Source organism: Nipponia nippon, unplaced genomic scaffold (genome assembly GCF_047370975.1).
Source record: "Nipponia nippon isolate SJK-2023a ecotype South Korea unplaced genomic scaffold, ASM4737097v1 scaffold_3, whole genome shotgun sequence".
NCBI classification, from domain to species: Eukaryota; Metazoa; Chordata; class Aves; order Pelecaniformes; family Threskiornithidae; genus Nipponia; species Nipponia nippon.
In genome coordinates this window covers 84,542,021-84,560,032 of record NW_028262347.1, presented here as the reverse complement: position 1 = coordinate 84,560,032, position 18,012 = coordinate 84,542,021, and the positions used below count along the sequence as shown (strand labels likewise).

At 49.0% G+C, this 18,012-nt stretch overlaps 1 protein-coding gene across 1 annotated transcript; it reads left to right on the top strand.

Annotated features, from left to right (window-relative positions):
* Positions 1 to 548: 548 nt before the first annotated feature.
* LOC104014477 (solute carrier family 2, facilitated glucose transporter member 3) lies at positions 549 to 11,852 on the top strand. The gene is made up of 10 exons (XM_087766081.1): positions 549 to 698; positions 3,782 to 3,877; positions 5,254 to 5,414; positions 5,703 to 5,943; positions 6,112 to 6,274; positions 6,899 to 7,086; positions 7,467 to 7,571; positions 8,002 to 8,103; positions 8,367 to 8,570; positions 9,102 to 11,852. The coding sequence occupies exons 1-10, from the start codon at positions 684 to 686 to the stop codon at positions 9,315 to 9,317; spliced, it is 1,491 nt and encodes a 496-aa protein (XP_087622207.1). The 5' UTR covers positions 549 to 683; the 3' UTR covers positions 9,318 to 11,852.
* Positions 11,853 to 18,012: the final 6,160 nt, after the last annotated feature.

The following is an 18,012-nucleotide window of genomic DNA, read 5'->3' as shown; positions in this document are numbered from 1 at the left end:
TAGGAAAAAGTGTATTTTTAAAACAAACCAACCAAACAAAAAATCCCGCAACCCCGTTATCCAGAACTGTGCTTTGCGGGGTGGGAAAAGCATCCACGGAGCACGGCACTTGGCTTCAGGCTTCGGCCCGCGCTGTTCGTGCGCCTGCCTCTGCGCCCGTCGCTGCCTGCCCCGCTCTCTAAGCTGTAGATTGAAAATAGCTTTATGTCGTGCAGCTCCTTCCACGCAAACCACCAGCCTGCTATCATTAGCTAACATTTGCGCGGCGCCACAAGTGTGGTAAACACTTCTCCCCCCCCCCGCTTGTGGCTTTTCCCAGCCGCTCTCTCCGGCGCTGGGCCGCCGCTGGGAGCCCCGCGCACCATGGCAGCCCGGCCGGCCCGCACGCACGCCGCCGGAAAGCCGCTGATGTCAGTTGTAAGTCAGACAGCGGGCTCGGGGCACAGTTTCGTCTTTCCCTTTTTTGCAGTCGCGGGACGCCGCGGAGCTCCGCCCCGGCCCCTCCCACCACCCCCTCCCGGAGCAGAGGCCATAAGACCTCGGCTGCGGCGAGGCCGAGGCGTGGGCTTGGGGCGGGCGCGGGGCGTGGAGCGCAGCCGCCGCCTCCTCGCGCGTTCCGTTAGGCGGGGGAGCCGTTGGCCGGCAGCCGTTCGCCGCCAGTCGTTCGCCGTTCGTCGCCGACGATGGATGCTAAAAAGGTAGGGAGGGCGGGCGGATTTCTTCCCCCTCCCCGGCGGCAGCGCTGGGGCCGGTGCGGGGTGGTGGCCGGGGGCAGCCGCCGCTCGGGTCCCTGGGCCGGGAGGGAGGGAGGGAGGGAGGGAGGGAGCGGGGTGATGTGATGTGGTCGCGACTGGAGGGTGGTCGGGATTGCTCGCCGCCTCGCTGTCCGCTGCCGCCGGGCGGCTGTTGGTGGCGGTGAGGATGGATGCGGCGCGGCAGGCCGCGGCTGCCGTCCTGTAGCGGTGACCCGGGACGAGCCCCGTCTGCCGGGGCGGGGGGGGGGGGGGGGCACAGGCTGTTCGGGAGGGGTTGTTGCAGGTCGTAAGATGGATTTGTTTTTGTGCCTGTGGCCTGATGATCCACATGATGCCATCGTGTTTTATCGTATTGATGACGAGGTTTATTTTGCTGGCGGGGCAGCACTCATTTGTCCCAGGACTCGTGATGCTAAAAGGCGGATTACTTTTAAAGGCATTTTTTTGCTGGTGGTGGTATGGCTTATAATAAAGGTATTTTTAAATCTCAAGAAGAAAGCAAAACATATCCTTTCCCCGTTTCTCCCTTGGAGAGCAGGGGACAGAGCCTTGTCGGTATCATAGCTCATCTGCAGCTACGAGCGAGTCGTGCACCGGTGGAGTGAGCTACTGACTGCGTGTGTTTGAATGCATCAAGGGAGAAAAGCAGGCCGGCGTGAGGAAAGGGAGACGGCAAATATCCAGCTGAACCCTGTGCGGGATGCCAGGGGATTACGGTTACACAGGAACAGCAGAACCGGGGGAGCCCGGGGCCCTCACCGCCATATTGATGGGAGATGCGGGTAGTGCGAGAGGATGGGGCAGAGGAAAGGAGGGCACCTCGTCAAGGTCGCTCAGAGGAGGGCTGAGAGGCCGCTTGAGCTGGGTTCAACAAGTTGTACTGCTCTGAAGTTCCAGTCTGTGAAGGAGAGGGGGGCATCTCCTGGATAATGAACGCTGCTGATGCCTGTGGTCGGAGGGAGGGACGGTGGCTGGAATTCCTTGCCGGTGTACAGACCTCCGCCTTGAGCCTTTAGATAGGCGGGAGTGTAGCTGTACTATTTCTGAGCTCCCTCTTTGCCTTTTGGGAAGTGAGGCAGTTCCAAGCAGTGACAAATGATCCATACATTAGATCACGGTCTGGCTCACTGGTGGGGATGGGTCAGGCCATGTGATGTCTAGGTGGTGTGAGACTGGGTAGGAGATGAATAGCAGGCAACAGCCAAGGGAAGGGAGTATGAAAGACGGTAGAAGAACTAACCTCCTTATAGCTCTATGTGTGTACCATGTAGGTAAGGGGTACCCACAAAGCAGATAACCCTGTGGTCCCTGCTGCACCCAGAAGAAAAAGGCCAGCTGTGACCACTGTAAGCCATGACAAAGCAGAGCCCTCGGGGGGAAAGATGCTGTTGAGTCACTGTGAAAATGTGGAGAGCTGGGTTCTGTCCTCAGCTTTGCTGTACCTGCTGACTAGGGATGAACTGGCCTGGAATCCTACAAGTGCTTAGATGTCTAATGCCCTTTTACAGGCATCCAGGTGCTTTGAAGGAGCTGTGTCCTTGTGGTTCTACGCCAAATTTCCTTGTGACAAAAATGAGGGGAGTGGTCACAGGGTGGCAGGGAGAAAAAGGCATAGACTGTCAAGGGTGTGTTCAGGTGTGAATGCTACCTTGGGTATCATCTGCCCCCTGCAAGAAAAGGGCCTCGGCCCCTTTGTCTCCATCACTAACCATGGCAGGAAGAGAGCTCAGCCTGAGACATTTACATGATGTAGGTGGGGGAAACCATGCCTGAGAGTAATTTCCTCAGTTTCTGTTTACTGGGGCCTAACTTGTAGCTGTGTAAGGGTTGTGCAGGCCAGAAGCACCTACACGTTTGGCTTGAAAGATTGGTAAAGGTGGTGTGAGCACTGGCGGAAGGTTATTGGCAAAAATTTCGGGCGGCCTTGGGAGCCCTCCGTGCTCCTGGAGCCGCACTGGAAAACGAGAGACTGGAAGAGCTGTGACAGCTGGCCCCATGGAGTACTTCTCTCTCCCCTGCCAGCCTTAGGACAATAATTGGAAAGCCTTGGAAAAGGGACTGTTAATATTTTTGGAAAAGCTTCCAATCCCTCCTGAGACAGAAACATGATCTTTCCAAATTGTGCCAACTCAAGCACTGACCGTCTAAGTGCCAACTCCTGAGTCACCTGCTCCCCCACGCCTCACTAAAAGAGCTGGCTTAAATGCCACAAGCTTTAAAAATGTAGAAAATGTCAGATGCTTTTCACTGATACTTAAATTTCTGTCTGTGGGACTTCTGAGGTTGGACCTTCAAGCTTCCTCTATGGCTCAGGGCTCAGCAGTTTATTTTAATAGAGAGAGAGAGATTCACATATACTCAAATTCCAGGGACTGTGCTTCATTTAAAATGCCAAGTATTGCCACAGCACCAAGAAAAATAAACGGGAAGGTTGGCAGCACTGCTGCCGCCTCTGCAAGGCAGCAGGCTGCTGTGCCAGGTGCCCTGGGGCAGGGTTGGGAAGCTCTAGCCTGGGAAAAGCAAGCCTGTTGCTGAAGAGTGCATGTTTTAACTGTTAGGAGTGACTGCCAGTATAGCTCGTGGGCAGATCTGAGACTCAATTTCTGGGAACTTGTCAGTTGGCATGGGGAAGAGTTAGACCCTTGTTTCATGACATGCCAGAGATCGGTAAAAGCTTTTCTGTAAAGCAGATCAACCCAAAATAACAGCCACTAATGCAGCCAGTGTATTCATTACTAATGAACTGAGAATAGTTGATGAAGGTCAGGAGATAATAATGGGGAGGTCCTAACAGGCCTCCCTCCTACTTTTAGTCACAGAAATTTTTCCTGATGTACAGTTGCATCTCCCTTTCCAGGGTCTCTGTTACTGGTACCCACCCTTGCTGGATAAAAGCCTATTCCCTGCCCGTGGCACACTTGCACATGGCACCTATGAGCTGCAGCTGCTGTTTATGCTGAAGAGAAACTCAAGTTCTGTAGAAAGCATGACTAACCAAATTAAATAATTGTTTTATCTCTCCACAGAAAATCACATCACCCCTTATCTATGCTGTTTCCGTTGCTGCCATTGGATCTCTCCAGTTTGGGTACAATACTGGTGTCATCAATGCTCCTGAGAAGGTGAGAGGGAGAATGAGCGGGGGAGATGGTGTGAGTGAGGGGCTGATGAGAAAACAAAGGTGTAGAAAGGAGAGGAGCTGTCTCCCAAGCAGCTAATAATTTGCTTCTGGTTTATGAAGTCAAGGAAATAAGACATTTAAAACTCCCTCTCCGCTACAACAATGGACAGGAAGGGCAAAGTTTTGGGGAGAAGAGAGAGCAGAGGTTAATTCTCTTAATTAGGAGTGCAGAGAGTTGACTAGGGCAGGAGGGGTCCATCTGCCATTTCCTGGTAGGTCTATATTTGGTGTGTGTAGGAATGTGAGCCACTTCAGTTCTGAGTCAGAATAAACCAGCCATGGGAGAAGGAATTTAAAGGGCAGTGTGCAGAAAACAGTTGAGAGTTGGCAGGGATTACAGTTGCTCTAGCTTAGGTTATCTCAGGGACCTTTTCAGGCTTCTTTATTTTATTTGTTTATTCACTCCTTGTGTTAAGTGTAGATTCAGTACTTGTGACTGGGGCACTCTGACCAAATAATCTCATGAGTGTAGCCTAAGAAAAAAAGAGATGAAGAAATGTAGTTTTCTTTAGTTTTCTTGTAACTATAAGATGGTTCCTCTCAGGAACTGAGTCACCAATACCACATCCACCCTGTCTACTGGAAGAGATGCACATCTCACACTGCGGGGGGTGGGGGTGGTGGACGACACGATGACGATGCTGAGGGGGAGGGGTGTCCTCCTGAGCTAATGTCCTGCTGCCATCTGCTGGGGGCAGACCATGTCCCCCTCAGCCCTTGCAGAATTTCCCTCATTATCAAAGATGCTTTGGAAATCAGCAACACAGCCCTATCACATCCCCGTGGGACAACGAAGGATTGTTTTATGTAATGCTGCAGTCTTTCAGGCTTACCTCGGTGAAACTTTCTGTGTCTCTTAAACTGTTTCCATCCCAGAAAGCCCATCCCTGCTGCTAGAGTTCTGGTATTGCCAGAAATGTTCCCTTCCATTTTCTGGTCATGTTTTCTTGCTCCCTCTCGCTCCCAACTGTCTCGCACCTGCCCCCCAAGCACCACCAGCGCTTACATCATCCAGAAACTTTCAGAAGATAAGCCTGTTTTCCTTAATCATCACTGGCCCACCACCACCATGTTCACTGAAGCAATCTCTCCCTCATCATACTGCTACCTGTCTACTGAATTTCTCAATGAAAGTTCCTCTTTCTGCACCCTCATCTTCCCCTTTTATGACTTGTTGCTGCCTACTGAATTTTTAGGGTCTATCCTTTTTGCCTCCATGAAAACAGAAAGAAGACCTCAGAAGTAATCTCCCCTCTCCCCAGTGCAAAATGGCTCCCACTGGATTGTAACTCTGTCCCCACCTGCTTTCTCTTGCAGATCATCCAGAGGTTCTTCAACAGAACCTTGTCAGAACGGAGCGGGGAGGCTGCCTCCCCAGAGCTCCTTACCTCTCTGTGGTCCCTTTCTGTGGCCATCTTCTCGGTAGGAGGTATGATCGGCTCTTTCTCAGTCAGCCTGTTCGTCAACAGATTTGGCAGGTAAGTTGGGAAGAGGGATTCAAGGCATTAGGGAAGTTTCCCTTCTACAATGCAGTGTTGGGAGGAAGAGGGCAGAGGTGAGAGGAGGAGGAGGAGGCTGGAGAGGAAGCAAGAATGTGTGGGCTGCAGAAAGAAAGGGTGGCAGGCCAAGGCAGGAGCTGAACAGGTATTACTCTGTTCTCCTCCCAGCCCTGAGACAGGGGCTCATGGGTAGGTTTACCCCTCTCCCAATGATTTTCCAAATTTATTGCTGGTTTAAGCTCAGTCTTGACATCTTTACCCTGGCAGGAGGAACTCCATGCTACTGGTGAACATCTTGGCCTTTGCTGGTGGCACTCTCATGGGCTTCTCCAAGATGGCAAAGGCAGTGGAGATGCTGATCATTGGCCGCTTCATTATTGGCCTCTTCTGTGGTCTCTGCACTGGCTTTGTGCCCATGTACATCAGTGAGGTCTCGCCCACCAGCCTTCGTGGAGCCTTTGGCACCCTCAACCAGCTGGGCATTGTTGTGGGCATCCTGGTGGCCCAGGTAGGCTTGATACAACCTGATCCTGCCCTCAGGGGAAAGAGGGGCTGGGGGGAGGGTGAGGTGGGCTGCACTTGCCATCAGGTGTGTAGTATGTGGTCCTGTCATACTGGTGTGGGGGTGAGGAATTGGAGTATTTGAATCACTCTTTCTCTCCAATTCTTGGTGTAGATCTTTGGCCTGGAGGGAATCATGGGGACTGAAGCACTTTGGCCACTGCTTTTGGGGTTCACAGTCCTCCCAGCAATCCTGCAGTGCGTGGCTCTTCTCTTCTGCCCTGAAAGCCCCCGTTTCCTATTGATCAACAAAATGGAGGAAGAGAAAGCACAAGCAGGTAAGAACTCATCTCTGAAGGGGCAGGGCTGTATTTGGGCTCCCAGCCTGCACTGAACTTGAGTGGGAGGCCAGGACTGACTCTGGAGCCTGTGGTGGATCAGGGTGTGACTCCTGGAGGGCACCAGCCCTACCCTCCCATCCTTTAGGTTGCACCAGTGCCAGGAAGTGTGAGAAACCTGGCATCCCAGCAGAGACTCCAGGTGGGATTAAGACATGAGGAGTGGCACCTGGCCTGGTGGGATGTAGCAGGGCCAGCTGCTGCAGCTTTGTCAGCTCCTCCTGAAAGGCATTTAACAGGGAGCTTGGAGGGTGTTTCCCTCTCCTACTGCAGAGGGCTGTAGTCAGCTCTGGCAAGCGTGTGAACAGAAGTAGGGATCAAGTGTAAGTCTGGAGATCAAGCAACATGAGGAGCACATGATCACAGCACCCTGACCTCTGGGTTGAAAAGATGAGCAAGGCTGCATGTAGAGGCTTGGTCTTTCCCAGGCAGCAGTCCCAAACACTGACTGGTAGGTGGTCCAGTCTTCTCAGTGTGCCCTCCCTGAAATAGCAGGGCAGGGTGGGGGGAACCTACTGGCTGTGGGTGTGTTACACCTGGCATTTTTTTTATTCTTCCCTCCAGTTCTCCAGAAGCTCCGTGGCACACAAGATGTGTCGCAAGACATCCTGGAGATGAAAGAGGAGAGTGCTAAAATGTCTCAGGAAAAGAAAGCAACTGTGCCAGAGCTCTTCCGTTCTCCAAGCTACCGTCAAGCCATTATCATTGCCATCATGCTGCAGCTCTCCCAACAGCTCTCGGGCATCAATGCTGTGAGTTATCTTCCTGTCCCATCTGCTGGCCCTCCCTTATTTCTGGCTACACTTGCACTTGCCACTAATGTTAAGAGAACTGTGCTTCTAAAAACCCCTTTTTGCACCTTGACTGGAGGTCACTGTTCTGTGATAACTGCAGAGATTGCTAAGACGGAAGGTGGAGATTATATTGGCTTTCACTTTCCCATACGCACCCTGGCAAGACATGGCAGCCTTGCATCAAGTGAATGAACCTTGACTGGAAGCATGCTGTCTTATACTGTTGAGTGCTTCTTAGAAACTCCCTGTTGGGCCTGCAAGCCATTGGGCAGGGAACAAGAGGCATGCTCTCAAGCACTGGAATTGTGACAGTGTCCAACTTTTGCTTCTCTTCCCAGGTATTCTATTATTCTACAGGGATTTTTGAAAGAGCTGGTATCACACAGCCTGTGTATGCTACCATCGGAGCTGGTGTGGTAAACACAGTCTTCACTGTTATATCGGTAAGTGAGTGTTATGGTAAGAGGTAACTTGTCTACCTGGGTGCTTTTGGGAAATGTGACTGAAGACAAGTAGCCAGGCTGTGGCAAAGCATTGGGCTATAAGAGCAAATAAAAGAATGCATTAAAAGCATTGTGGGAGGAGAGGGGGGAGAAAGAAGTATTGTTATCCTTTTAGAAGAAAAGGAGTGTGAAAAGGAGTCCATGGGGGGGGGGGGGGAAGAATGGTGAGAGAAGGCAGTAGCAAGAACCAGAGGAAAAAACTTGTGTTCAAGGGTGGAGCAGCCTGGTGAGGTATGCTGAGATCACCACTGGCACTGAGGGCTGCAGGCAGAAAGAGGTGCAGGGCACACTGAGCAAGGGAGTCTCTTCTGCTCTTGCTGCTAAAGTCACTGATTTTTTTTTTTTTTTTCTCCTTTTGCCATGTTTCCAGCTGTTCCTGGTGGAGCGTGCAGGGCGCAGGACCCTCCATTTAGTTGGTTTGGGTGGCATGGCTGTGTGTGCTGTTCTCATGACTGTCGCTTTAGCTCTGAAGGTGAGCGATTAGTGTTCTTGTTCAGGCTGACCCCAGAAGGGGACCTATAAGACTATACATCTGCTTTGCCCTGCAATTCTGCCCTGTAGGCAGGTACAGCTGGGGCTAGAGCGAGTGTGCAGTGGAGAGTGCAACTTCCTAACTTCAGAATCTGTGCCACAGTGTTCACAATGCAGCTGAGAAAGCTGTGATACTGGAGAAGGCATTGTGCTGTGCCATGTTTGCCTCAAATTGCAGCTGATCCTGTTTTGTTGCCTTGCCAGGACGTTGTGGAGTGGATCAGATACATCAGCATCGTTGCCACTTTTGGCTTTGTGGCTCTTTTTGAGATTGGCCCTGGCCCTATCCCCTGGTTCATAGTGGCAGAACTCTTCAGCCAGGGCCCACGGCCTGCAGCCATGGCAGTGGCTGGTTGTTCCAACTGGACCGCTAATTTCTTGGTGGGAATGCTCTTCCCCTATGCAGAGGTAAGGACCCAGTTTGCAAAGCACTGTGAGAGTGCTGGCAGTGTTGGAATAGGTGTCCAGGGTTGTAGAATCTCCATCCTTGGAGACTTCAAAATATGACTGTATGATCCTTAACAACGTGATGTCTCCTTGAAGTTGTCCCTGCTTTGAGCAGAGGGCTGGTCTGTCTTTCAGAGGTCCCTGATTCTGTGTTTTGATTCTTACTGAAGGTTGAGTGGTGTGGCTCACCTTACATTCTGCTGTCTTAACTGCTTGTAGCTTACAAATAATTGGAAGAGCCACCTTAATTAGCACATCAAGGCTTTCCCTTTCAAAGCATCAATTTTTGTCACCCTCAGGAACATTAAAGCATTTCAGAAGCCTGCAGGAACCTGATTTGATTTTAAAAAATGCTGTGTTGAATAAAAAAAAAGTCAGTAAGGGCTTTGTTGGAGAAAGGTGTTAGAATTTTGACCTATCAACAGCAAATGACTTTGTATTTAGGTTTGAGCTTTTCAAATTAAAACCACCTGCTTTTTGTCCTCCCTGCAGAAACTATGTGGCTCCTATGTCTTCCTTATCTTCCTTGTTTTCCTGGTCATCTTCTTTGTCTTCACGTTCTTCAAAGTGCCGGAGACCAAGGGCAGGACTTTTGAAGACATCTCCAGGGGCTTTGAAGGACGAGCAGGAGCCAGCCCCACATCACCTGTAGAGAAGAACCCCATGGTAGAGCTGAACAGTGTACACCCTGACAAAGAAGTTGCCTAAGATTCATGACACACCCCTTCTTCGACTCTTACATGCTTAAAGAGTCATTAAAGGAATGAGCAAAGAAAACCACGAGAACTGGGACATTTTTTTTTCCCCCTTCAATTGCTGCTATTGTCTTCTTTGCACCCACATACTCCCCCATTCTGCCAGGCTTACCAGCATTAAGCAAATCTGATATGGGTGATCCCATTTTCAAGTACTGGAAGGCACCTGGCACTTGAAAAATCTCATCTTCCCTGTCACAAACATCAGGAGAACAGAGAAGAGCTGGCAATATTTTTGCTTTTCTCACCTATAATTGCTATTTAGGATTAACATACTTATGCACGCAGTGACCATTATGTATTTGAATCTAATTACTATTTTTATAGTGAGTTGAAGTTACCCACTAAACAAGTCCCCGGCCCTTTGAGTCTTCTCTGTGTGTGTGTGCAGTGTTACACTGGAATTTAACAAGCCTACCAAAAAGCCATCTCCTTGCTTTTTCCTATCCAGTGTACACTTTTTTCAGCCTCAGGAAAAAGGGGACCAAGTTAGACGGATATTTTTTCCTGCTCTTTTATTTTTTTTTTTTTGTATAGACAGACTGAAAGCATACTTTTACTTAAGTTAATTTATTTGTATGTCACTTTGTAAATATTTATTTTTTTAATAATTTACACAAATGTACAGATAATGAAACTGAAGATGTTTCAGAGAAATAGCTATTCTAACAAAAGATGCTGTAGACTGGAAGTGCAATAAGACTGTAAAGGAGAAATGTGGTACTAAACAGGAGACTGGTATTTTGGATGGTATGTACAACAGAGCCAATTATGCACATATCTTTAAGTTATTTGTGCCCTCCGGAAAGAAATTCGAAGACTTGTGTACTAGTGAGAAGTATGTTTGTTCACCAAAATCTGTTGTTTGGGATTTTTTGTATGGCAATTTGAAATATTATTCCCAAGTGTTGATTAGAAAGTGTGGTATTGCAGCAAGTGGGTGTTGTTAGTTTATATTTGCAGTCATGGTTAAGCCTTGTATGGGATGATTGAGGGTGGTGATTGCAAATCAGAAAGTTAAGTTTTCCTGCCTTCTCTTGAATTTTTTTGGCTTCTCTGCTGTATTCTAGTAGGTAAGAAAGTCTGAAATTTGCAGATTGTTGAAGTTGTGTGAGGATAATTATTTTCCAAAGCTGTATTTCCTTAGCAATTCTTCTTATAAATATTAGACAGAGGCATGTAGTATGACCCTTCTGGTCACAGGCATGGTCAGTTATGGCATGCTAAGTTCCTAAAGGTAGACATGCAGAACTAGAGGCCAGAGCTACTGGAACTTGCTAGCTTAGCAGTGTGAAAGGTCTATAGTGCTCAGTCCATTGGTTGGTTGCAGGCCGAATGTTTTTGCCCCGTGTGTGCTTTCTGGAAGATCCGCATGATGATGTTATGCTCACCAGTGCGCAGCATGCTGTGCAGATGCTTACAGCTCTGTAATAGTGCCTCTGTGAAAAGGGATGTGGCAGACAGTAATTGTACATCAGTAAACATTGGTCTTCCCGCTTGTCATATCGCTAGGCAATCGAGAGTACGTATACACCTACCCTTGCTGCCAGACTACTGCAGTTCAGGAAGGCAAAAGATAGCACATGGTATACTTGCAATCAAGGGGTGGGAGCTTCGCTTCACTGAGTGCAGCACTGCTGAGTGAGACTCCAGGCCCTGGAGACACGTCCAGGCCTCCACAAGCTATCTAAAGGTAGCACAGAGGTAGGTCCAGTTTAAACTCCTGCTCCAAGATCTGCGTTTTTGGACTTGATCAAACTCAGGTCTACCTGCAAACTCATGCTGGAGTTCATCGCTAGATATCCTAGAAGAGAGGCAGGCCCACAGATTCCAAGGTGGGTAAAAGGAAGAAAGGCTCAGAAAGGCAGGAATGACAGCAAAATTGTTGTAGTGTGAATAGGCCAAGCTTTCTTGACAACATGCTGCTTCAGAGCAGGTCAGAGAAATTCCCTTTGATGTATATTCTGGGGGCGTGTATCTGGCATTTTCGGTAACTGGAGTGATGACATTTCTACCTTCCCTAATGAGAAACAGTTGCAAAGATCAGTGAAATCCGCTGCTGTGAAATACTTCTCGTGACTTCATTTGAAATACTCCAGCTTTGCACAATGCAATCCTATTACATCCAGTTTTCCCTAGCTTTCTATCAGGCTTCCATGCCAGACATTTATTCTCAGAAGTATTATATAAGACTTATTTCTCAACTTTCATATTTTGGCTCGGTTATACAGATTTTTTTTTTTTTGTGCCCTTTGACCCTCCAGCACTTCCAGACATGATGTCTGTATGGGCATCTATATGTTAGGAAATTCCTCCTACAGCTGTGCATATGAGCATTCCATATGGACCGAAATGTGTAGGTCTTTCTCACATGGTATATCTTTTAGTTTTCTTTTTCTGTAATAGCGTTGTGAATATTTTGGATGTGTTTTATATGCTTCCTAATGTGGTTGTTTCCCATTTTTAAAATAAAAACTATAGAACTAAGTATCTGGTTTGGAATTTACCCTTATCCTGTAGGTCTTCTGTTTCTTGCTCCTTTATTACAGCCTGGAACTACATCCTGGAATGTCCCCAGCTTCTGCCCTGCAACCTTTCTGGCTAGCCTAGCACCCTGGTGGAAATGACCATTTCTCTCAGCCTCCATACATATCACCTTAAATTCCCTTACTACTATTCCTTAGAACTAAAACAGATGTGCTTCTCTGGCTCTTGTTTGCCCAAATCCTTCTGTTTGCATCCAAATATTTCTCAGTAATGGGAGTGGGAGGGGAGAGGGAAGCGGGCTGGAGGTTAGGAATCCTGCCCAGAGCTAAAACACCCGAGGCCCCTGCCCTCTTCTACTTCTCTGCCACCAAGGTGAAGAGGGAGCCCTCCCCATAAATGATACTGTGCTCCCACTGTCTAGTAAGTGACCTTAATGGCCTCCTTGGAAATCTTGCCTGTGCGTACTCGGTACCGGGTGCCTGAAAGGAGCGGGGTGGTGAAGAGGAAACCCTGCTGCCTGGAGAGAGGCCGGTCCCCAGGAGCTGCTCCCTTGCCCCAGGGGCTGTGGCGCTCCTGACCTACTGGGCAGGCCCTCTCGCCTTGGGAGTACTGAGCACCCACCTCTTGCCATGAAGCAACAAGCTCTTGTTCTAGTGCACTCCTTCCCCTGTCCTACAGCCATCTTTCAAGCCCAAGGAGTCCGTACCTGTGTTTCACAGGCAGAAACTATAAGAAACAGTTCATCAGAAAGTAAGGGGATAAAATATCCTTCAGAGGATGAGGATGGAGGGAAGCGAGAGGAAGAAAAAGATGACGGAACCCAAAGTACCCTAGAGGAAGAATCAGACTAATAAAACTCCAGAGTCAGCAGACTGCACAAAGTAACCAGGAAACAGTAGGGTGTAATGTAAAGTCTGAAAGAGCTCAATGTAACACAGAGCCAGTACAGGCTTTCTAAAGCCTGACATTACTGACTGCTGCATGTTCCTAGCTCATGCCTGTGTTTTGCAAAGTTGGCTGTGCCACCAGCCTCAGAGCTGGGGAGTGCTCTGGGTTAAGCTGTGTATGATTGTTTTTCAACTCTGGGACTGAGCTGGAAAAAAATAAAACCCAGCCATCCAAACCCATAAGCATAACTAGGTCAAACTTAACTCTAATATTTCTGTTTTCTTGTCAAAATGGGAACTGGAGAGCAAAATCATTCAGGGCCAAAGCACACAATTCACTGAGCCCTACATTAACATTTTGTGTAGCTTTTGTGATAAAATTTTGGTTGGGGAATGAGTCTTTGCTTTAGATGTGGTTATTTTATTTCTGAAAATTGTAAGGAAGCTTCAAAAGTAAAAACTGTTTGCAATTAAATGGTTTGAATGCTTGAAGATGGGTTGTTTTCAGTTGAAAGAGTTCTTCGCATTCAAGTGAGCATGTAGGCAGTTCTTATGGCCACCACAATCCCCCACAAAAATATCATTCAACTTTGAGAGGTGTGGCAGAGCTAGCTTGGGCAGGTATGTCTTTGAGACTACCCACAGAACTTTGTTCTGGATTGCTGTGTGCAAGTGGCACTGCAGAGACCTTCAAAGCATTGCACAGGCCTCTGAAAATCAAGCTAGCCCCCAGAGCAGTGCGTGAGATTAAGGTTTAGCTGCAGCAGGCTTTTTTCTTGCTAATATCCCCACATTACGTCTTGGGTATATGTGGAACTGGTGAATTATTACCTCTGGTGGGAAGCAGAACACCCCAAGTCTCTGCATCTCATTCCTAACTGGACCTGAAATGGAAGGGAGGAAGGCAGCAAGGGAGTACAAAAGGAGAATGTGATAATGAAGGAAGTGAAAAATTAATCAGAGGATAAGTCTTGGAGGAACTCCCCTCCCTTTGCTACTTCCCCTCTCTTTGCCCAACAGCCTACATTACAAAACCTGTGAGCTTCTCAGCACCTTCTCAGATGTCGCGCTATTGGCAGAGATGGAGTTCGTGCCAGGTCAGGACCACTCTGGATTCCATCTCTATTCCAGTATGTTCCCATCTGAGCGGTGGTTGGCAGAGGTGTTACCATCAGAAACACCCCAAATGGCATGGAAATTCTTGATGTGTCCATGGAACCAGAAGGCCATGGGTTGTGTATGAGTAACTAGATCACTGGAGAACCCTTCTAGGAGAGAAACCACTGCTGAGTGGACAAGAGAAGATCCCCAAGAGTCACAAGTGACATCAACCACATCAAAGGTTTCAGTGCCATTTTACAGGCTGGAGCATGGTAAAGAGTGTCACAACATCACTGCCAACATTTGTCGCTTTTTGCATGTGTTATTTCTGATGAACATATTTGTGCACCAGACAAGAAAAGCAGTTAATTTCTGTGAGAAGAAATGCAAAAAAAACCCCAAACATTTTATTGGAGGTAAATTTCACTGCTGTGTACCCTGTGCACAAATCTTTATATCTGATTTTGTGCTCATTTTAAGTTCCAGACAACTCAGTAGCTGGGAAGATCATGGGGGTGCTTCTTCTTTGGAAAGGTGCGTGGGTGAGACTCCAAGCAGTGCTGCAGTCTCACCTCCAAGCAAAGCTGCTAAGTAGCCCTCAAAGAAGGGACATTTGCTAGTTTGGTGGGAGACTGCGCCATCATTGGTTTCATTTGAGAGGAAGGAAGGTGTGGACACTGCTGACGCCATTGTGGTGGGGCCACAATGGAGCAGCAGCAGGATGTGACTCACTACAGCCTTTTCTCCTGCTGTACACATTATAAGAAAGGTCCTGCCAGCAGATAGATCAAACACACATTGAGTTGCACAGAAAATTTACACCTCTATGTTGGTTTTTTTTTTCCCCAGGCTTTCTGCAGACTAGACTAAGGACACAGTTCCAAGGTTTTCTTCACTTTGGGAAGGACTCTTTGAAGATACGTGAGATGCTTACTGAAATACCTGGGGTATGTGGCTCTGGTCTGTCATGCTTATGCTTTAGCCTGGCCCTGTCTTTACAATGTGAGGTACCAGATAACAGACAGTTGTCTTATAGAATCATAGAACAACAGAATGCTTTGGGATGGAAGGGACATTTAAAGGTCATCTAGTCCAACCCCGCTGCAGTTGGGAGGGACATCTACAACTCGATCAGGTTGCTCAGAGCCCCATCCAGCCTGGCCTTGAATGTTTTCAAGGATGGGGCATCTACCACCTCTCTGGGCAACCTGCCAGTGTTTCACCACCCTCATTGTAAAAAATTTCTTTCTTATATCCAGTCTGAATCTACCCTCTTTTAGTTTAAAGCCATTGCCCCTTGTCCTACCACTATTGGGCTTACTAAAAAGTCTGTCCCCATCTTTCTTCTAGGCCCCCTTTAATTATTGAAAGGCTGCAATAAGGTCTCCCCGCCGCCTTCTCTTCTCCAGGCTGAACAACCCCACCTCTCTCAGCCTTTCCTCATAGCAGAGGTGTCCCATCCCTCTGATCATTTTTGTGGCCCTCCTCTGGACCCTCTCCAACAGGTCCATGTCCTTCTTGTACTGAGGACCCCAGAGCTGGATGCAGTACTCCAGGTGGGGTCTCACCAGAGCGGAGTAGAGGGGCAGAATCACCTCCCTCAACTTGCTGGCCACACTTCTTTTGATGCAGCCCAGGATATGGCTGCCTTTCTGGGCTGCAAGAGCACATTGCCGGCTCATGTCCAGCTTTTCATCTACCAGTACTCCCAAGTCCTTCTTGGCAGGGCGGCTCTCAATCCCTTCATCCCCCAGCCTATATTGATACCGGGGATTGCCCCAACCCAGGTGCAGGACCCTGCACTTGGCCTTGTTGAACCTCATGACATTCACACAGGCCCACTTCTCAAGCTTGTCCAGGTCCCTCTGGATGGCATCCCGTCCCTCAGGCGTGTCGACTCCACCACTCAGCTTGGTGTCAGCTGCAAACTTGCAGACGGTGCACTCAATCCCGCTGTCTATATCATTGATGAAGATATTAAACAGCACTGGCCCCAGTACGGACCCCTGAGGAAGACCGCTCATCACTGATCTCCATCTGGACATCGAGCCATTGACCACTACCCTCTGGATGCCACCATCCAGCCAGTTTGCTATCCACCAAACAGTCCGCCCATCAAATCCATATCCTTCCAACTTAGAGAGAAGGCTGTTGTGGGGGACCATGTCAAAGGCCTTACAGAAGTCCAGATAAATGGCATCCATAGCTCTTCCCTTGTCCGCTGATGCAGTCACTCCATCATAGAAGGCCACTAGGTTGGTCAGGCAGGACTTGCCCTTGGTGAAGCCATGCTGGCTGTCTCAAATCACCTCCCTGTCCTCCATGTGCCTTAGCATAGCTTCTAGGAGGATCTGCTCCATGATCTTCCCAGGCACAGAGGTGAGGCTGACACGTCAGTAGTTCCCAGGGTCCTCCTTTTTAGGCTTTTTAAAAATGGGTGCAATATTTCCCTTTTTCCAGTCCCCAGGGACTTCACCTGACTGCCATGACTTTTCAAATATCATGGCGAGTGGCTTGGCAACCACATCAGCCAGTTCCCTCAGGACTCTGGGATGCATCTCCTCGGGACCCATAGACTTATGTATGTTCACGTTCCTCAGGTGGTCGCAAAACTGATCTTCACTTACAGTGGGAGGACCTTTGCTCCCCTGATCCCCGTCAGATGGTCCATTGATTCGGGAGGTGCGAGGAGAGAGGTTGCCAGTGAAGACGGAGGCAAAGAAGTTGTTTAGTACCTCAGCCTTCTCCTCGTCTGTTGTTACCAGCTTACCAGTTTTGCTCATCAGAGGGGGTACGCTTTCTTTAACCTTCCTTTTCTGGTTGACGTACCTGGAGAAGCCCTCCTTATTCTTCTTTGCGTTTCAGCCGAGCCTTGGCCTTCCTGATCCCATCCTTACACAACCGGGCAGTGTGCCTGTACTCTTCCCAGGATACCAGTCCCTGCTTCCACTGCCCGTGCATTCTCTTTTTGCCCTTTAGTTTGACCCACAGGTCATGGCTCAGCCATGGCGGCCTCGTCCCTTCCTTGCCTGATTTCTTACACCTGTGGATCAAGAGCTCGTGCGCTCTATGGAAAGTGTCCTTGAAGACCTGCCAGCTCTGTTCTGCTCCCTTGTCCCTGAGGGCCATTTCCCAGGGGGTCCTGTTGATTAACTCCTTGAAGAGCTGGAAGTTTGCTTTCCTAAAATTCAGGGTCCTGACTATACTCTTCACCTGACCCTTATCTCTCAGGACTGCGAACTCCACCAGTGTGTGATCACCGCAGCCGAGGCTGCCTCCAATCCTGACATCACCGATGAGCTCACTTGCACTGGTAACCACCAGGTCCAGTACTGCATCCCCTCTGGTACAGCTGTCTATTACCTGGCTTAAGAAGTTGTCCACCATGCACTCCAGGAGTCCCCTAGATTGCCTGCTACCTGCTGTGTTACTTTCCCAGCAGATGTTGGGGTGGTTGAAATCCCCCATCGGGACAAGAGCCTGTGAGCGCGAAGCTTCCTGTAGTTGGAGGAAAGAGGCTTCATCAGTAGGCTCCCCTTGATCAGGCTGCCTGTAGTAGACACCAACTATGAGGTTCCCTTTGTTTTCTTGGTCTCTAATTCTTACCCATAAGCTTTCAACCTGCTCATGGCTATTCTTCAGGGACACTTCTTCATACTCTATCCATTTCTGACGTAGAGGGCACGCCTCTGCCCGTCCTACCTTGCTTGTCCCTTTTGAACATCCTGTAGCCTTCAATAGCTGCACTCCAGTCATGGGATTTGTCCCACCAAGTTTCAGTAACGGCAACTAGGTCATAACTTTCTAGCCGCATGGTAGCTTCCAGCTCCTCCTGTTTGTTGCCCATGCTGCGTGCATTGGTGTAGAGGCACTTAAGCTGGGCTGTCATCCATGTCACCTTCTTGGAGGAACACCCCTTGGTTCCCTTGAGGAATTTCACTGATATTTCCCTGTTGACTCCTATTACCTCAAGAGCACCTTGCTCATCCCTGTAAGAGTTCAACTGTGCTGCAGTGTTTCCAGCATGCCTCAGATCAACAGGCTGAGGGCCCTCGCTAGCACCCCATCCCCTGCTAGTACCCCGTGCCTCTAACCATGGCATGTCATCCCACTGCTGCCACAGGCAAGCCTGGTATCATCCCCCTCCCCTTTCAAATCTAGTTTAAAGCCCTG

Excerpts from the sequence above, each read along its gene's own strand:
- LOC104014477 (XM_087766081.1), top strand. Across the intron at positions 3,878-5,253 it reads TCATCAATGCTCCTGAGAAG|ATCATCCAGAGGTTCTTCAA; the intron begins GTGAGAGGGAGA and ends TTTCTCTTGCAG. Across the intron at positions 7,087-7,466 it reads AGCTCTCGGGCATCAATGCT|GTATTCTATTATTCTACAGG; the intron begins GTGAGTTATCTT and ends TTCTCTTCCCAG.